General features: G+C 31.6%; 2 protein-coding genes across 2 annotated transcripts in view; one reads left to right on the top strand and one right to left on the bottom strand.

The window, feature by feature from the left end:
• The window catches only part of LOC117175160 (deoxyuridine 5'-triphosphate nucleotidohydrolase), a 76695-nt gene that overhangs the window by 11498 nt on the left and 60690 nt on the right, over positions 1–4507 (top strand). The gene's annotated exons all lie outside the window — the stretch shown is intronic.
• On the bottom strand, positions 26–1572 carry LOC117175159. Its single transcript, XM_033364758.1, has 2 exons — positions 1492–1572; positions 26–1370 (listed from the first exon to the last, which is right to left on the bottom strand). The coding sequence occupies exon 2, from the start codon at positions 1365–1367 to the stop codon at positions 927–929; it is 441 nt and encodes a 146-aa protein (XP_033220649.1). The 5' UTR covers positions 1368–1370; positions 1492–1572; the 3' UTR covers positions 26–926.

The following is a 4507-nucleotide window of genomic DNA, read 5'->3' as shown; positions in this document are numbered from 1 at the left end:
CTACTTCTGAATTGACTAGCAGCATTGTCAGAAAAAATAATCAGACGTTTAACAAGTGGAAATTCTTTTTTGATAAATGCCCCGATAAGTTTCAAAAATGTCCAAACTGCATATTTAGAATGATCTAAATTGTCACTTACGATAGCTACAGATTTAACTTTCCCATGACTCCAAATACAACGAGTAAAAATCGTTACTTGCCGCTGTTTCCAATATGCACTTTGTATCTGATTTTGAGCTGTGATAGTGGCATTTTCGGCGAAATCAACCTGGATAAAAGCTTCACATTCATCCTGTCGATTTTTACAAGTTTCAAAACATTCCGACTGAATATTTTTAACATAGGAATGCTTTTTAAAAGCTGCAAGTTCTTTATTATTTCTGATAATATATGGTCTAATTGAAACTTTGTTTCTGTCACTTGTAAAAATCCATTTATATTTTCCCATTTCTTTAGATTGACACTAACTCTAGTATACAAATTTTCAGGAAAAATTTTTCTTACATCATACGTAAAATTTTTACAATGGTTAAACATGCAGTTTTCGTTTTTCTGATCACAACAAATGATTGCCAATAAACTTTTAGAATTTCCAGCGAAATCTTTTACACAAGAATGTACGGAATCAATGAGAAAAGAAAAATTCAAATGAACTTTACACACTCACACATTATGCGGCATCTGCTTTGACAGCAGGATATACTTCGGCCTCCATGAATAAAAAGCTCATAATGACACGTTTACCTTAGGATGTACCTTCTTAAATTCAAAATGAGCTTCGGTCACCGTCATCAACAGGTGCCTAATGGGTATCCGTTGTTTAACTCTTGTTTGTTCGTCTCGTACAGTTTTCAAGTTACGTTTCCCTGGAGCTTGACCACTTTTATCGTCCGAACAGTAGAAATCAGCAACCAATTTACGTTGATCACTTTCCGCCCTGAACTTGCTTTGCTTTTTTCCACCATAGTCCTGTAGCCATTGTGATCTTCTGATTCGAGAACTCTGAGAAATAATTCCTTAACAACTGCTTGCTTCTTAGTAGGACAAGTAGGCAGTTTACTAGTAGCTTTCTTAATCGCCTTGCCAAAAGTTTGAGGACAGCTGTAGGTATCTCTTTTTTAGTGATGATAGAAGCTTTCATCGTAGGTGTAGAAATTTTCTTCTTCAGTCGCTGTGCCCTCTTCCTTAGTTTTTCCTTTTCTCTGTGTGCGTGTTTCTCCTCTTCGCACATTGTTAGACGTTTTTTACTTCTCGCAATAATATTTCTTTGCCGATTTTTCCTCAGATACTCATCCCATTTCTCTGGATCCTGTCTCTTCATATCTCTCGATTTGGCCATCAGCTCTTTTTTTGGAACAGGTGCCATTACCTGTAAAAAAAGCCCACAAATTATATTTGAAGTTTCAGTGAAATAGTCTAGTCATAAAATGATATGATAATATGTTTACGTTATTGTAAATCACAGTCTGATAAATGTGTTTATAACTTACCAAAATATGGATGAAAGAAGATCAGAACGACGAACAATAATAATTTCAGAACTTCACTGAGTGCAAAAACAAACTATGTAGTTTGTATCAGCTCACTAACCTAGTTATGGCATTCGTAAACTTAAGCTGTACTCTTATATAGGTTTCAAACCCTTTGCAAATAGATTAACCTATTAGGAATAGTGTATTTAATTTAATACGTACGAAGTTCATTGAATCCTGTAAGTAGAATCTGATAGAATTATAATAGTTTAGAATATACCTGTCATTCAAGTTCTGAAACATTTATAAACCACTTTAACTACAAAATCTTTGGAGTAATTGAAAATTCTTTCGCTTCTCTTTTGCAGAATTCACAATGCAAATTTAGAATCTCTTAAGTACCCTCATTTGGGTAATGGTCAGGCGATTAGGCTTTGAAGTGCCAGATGTCCCATCCGTTACCACGTTTTTCTTATTCTCCAAGTATTATACAAATTTTTAAATTAACTATGAAGGGTATTACTTCAAACTAACTTTGGATCTGAAATTTGTAATATTTTAGTACATACTAAAGGAAATGAGATAAAGTTTTCTATTATTTTGGTAACGGATGGGACCATTCATACAGAATCTTAGAAGTTCATAAAAAAGGAATTGCAAATCAAACCATTTTTCTGCATTCTATATGAATAATCAGACAAATAATTTTATATTTCATTGAATATTTTACATTAATAATCCAGTACTTTTACTAGTTAATACAAGTCCATAAAAATACCATAAAAATCGTACTTTGGGCCACTTGAATCCCTGAACAAATATTGCTGAAAAATAACCTAAAAACAAATATCTTGACAAAATTTTGTTTGTTTCACAAGAAATGGAATATATATTAAATATCTGAAGCGTTAAATATTGCTATTTTTAACATTTTTATTTTAACAGTTTGGGTTATCTTATTTTGGAATGGCCGATAATTAAAATTTTTTGTTTACATTTGTAGGTAACTTTCGTATTTTATTTATTTAAAAAATAATAATTTTTATAAATTGTTTAAGAATGTTTCAAAAAAGAACAAAAAATGTACAAAATTATCGATTTGAAGCTACGTACATAGTTGAAGATCACTAAAAAATTATAAAAAAAGTCTACTGCTGGCGTCCGCAGGTACACGTACGCCGGAACGCGTTCGGAAAAATTCGAGATTGCTCGGACATACTCGGGAACATAATGAAACAGCACTATACGAAAAATCGAGACATGAGTTTTAATTTCTATAATAGGTCGCACGTTGCAGGTTTTAGGCATGTTCATATTTATAATGTCAATTTCTCAAATAAGTTTTACAGATTATAATATTCACTTTCTTGCATATTGAAACTATTAGAACGACAAAAAAAAATGTTCTGTCGGAAAGAATTGTCGAATAAAAAATTTTTTAAGGGGATACCTACCCTTACACATCACCCATGATTTAGACCTGCCTAATGCAAGTTTGATTGTCGATATTTGAAAATATAAAGACGTCAAAAATTCTCTTTTTTTAATTCAATAATTATAGAGTGGTTGAGAGAGTTCGGCAAGCCCCCTAAAAACCACCCTTAACATATCTGCACCTAAAATTTTAAAAATGACAATTTTGATTGTCGATATTTGAAGATATAAAAACGTCAAAAATTCTCTTTTTGTATCTCACTAATTATAGAGGGAGTGAGAAAGTTCGGCAAGACCCCTCAAAACCACCCTTAATATATCCGCGCCTAAAGTGTTAAAAATAACAATTTTGATTGTCGATATTTGAAAATATAAAAACATAAAAAATTCTCATTTTCTATCTCACTAATTATAGACTGGGTGAGAATGTTCGGCAAGATCCCTTAAAAGCACCCTCAATATATCCGCGCCTAAAATGTAAAAATGATCATTTTGAATGTCGATATTTGAAAATATAAAAACGTCAAAAATTCTCTTTTTTTATCTTATCAATTATAAAGTGGGTGAGAATGTTCGGCAAGATCCCTAAAAACCACCCTTGATATATACGCGCCTAAAATGTTAAAAATGACAATTTTGATTGTCGATATTTGAAAATATAAAAACGTCAAAAATTCTCTTTTTTTGTCTCCTAATTATAGAGGGAATGAGAAAGTTCGGCAAGACTCCTAAAAACCACCCTTAATATATCCACACCTAAAATTTTCAAAACGACAAGTTTGATTGTCGAGATTTGAAAATATAAAAACGTGAAAAATTATCTTTTTTTACCTCACTAATTATAGAGTGAGTGAGAAAGTTTGGCAAGACTCCTAAAAACCACCCTTAATATATCCGCACATAAAATGTTGAAAATGACAAGTTTGATTGTCGATATTTGGAAATATAAAAACGTCAAAAATTCTCTTTTCTTATCTCATCAATTATAAAGTGGTTGAGAATGTTCGGCAAGATCCCTAAAAACCACTCTTAATATATCAGCGCGTAAAATGTTAAAAATGACAATTTTGATTGTCGATATTTGAAAATATAAAAACGTCAAAAATTCTCTTTTTTTTGTCTCGCTAATTATAGAGGGAGTGAGAAAGTTTGGCAAGACCTCTAAAAACGCCCTTAATATATCCACACCTAAAATGTTGAAAATGACAAATTTGATTGTCGATATTTTAAAATATAAAAACGTTAAATATTATCTTTTTTTATCTCACTAATTATAGAGTGAGTGAGAAAGTTCGGCAAGACTCCTAAAAACCACCCTTAATATATCCGCACCTAAAATATTAAAAATGACCATTTTGATTGTCGATATTTGAAAATATAAAATCGTCAAAAATTCTCTTTTTTTATCTCACTAATCATAGAGTGGGTAAAAAAGTTCGGCAAGACTCCTAAAGACCACCCTTAATATAACCACACCTAAGATGTTAAGAATGACAATTTTGATTGTCGATATTTGGAAATATAAAAACGTCAAAAATTCTCTTTTCTTATCTCATCAATTATAAAGTGGTTGAGAATGTTCGGCAAGATCCCTAAAAAC

The sequence above is a fragment of the Belonocnema kinseyi genome, chromosome 6 (genome assembly GCF_010883055.1).
Source record: "Belonocnema kinseyi isolate 2016_QV_RU_SX_M_011 chromosome 6, B_treatae_v1, whole genome shotgun sequence".
NCBI lineage: Eukaryota > Metazoa > Arthropoda > Insecta > Hymenoptera > Cynipidae > Belonocnema > Belonocnema kinseyi.
The sequence above is the reverse complement of the archived record's forward strand: the minus strand, read 5'-3'. Positions and strand labels throughout refer to the sequence as shown.

What these genes read in the sequence shown, in the direction of transcription:
- LOC117175159 (XM_033364758.1), bottom strand. Translation starts at nt 1,367, where the DNA reads ATGGCACCTGTTCCAAAAAAAGAGCTGATGGCCAAATCGAGAGATATG.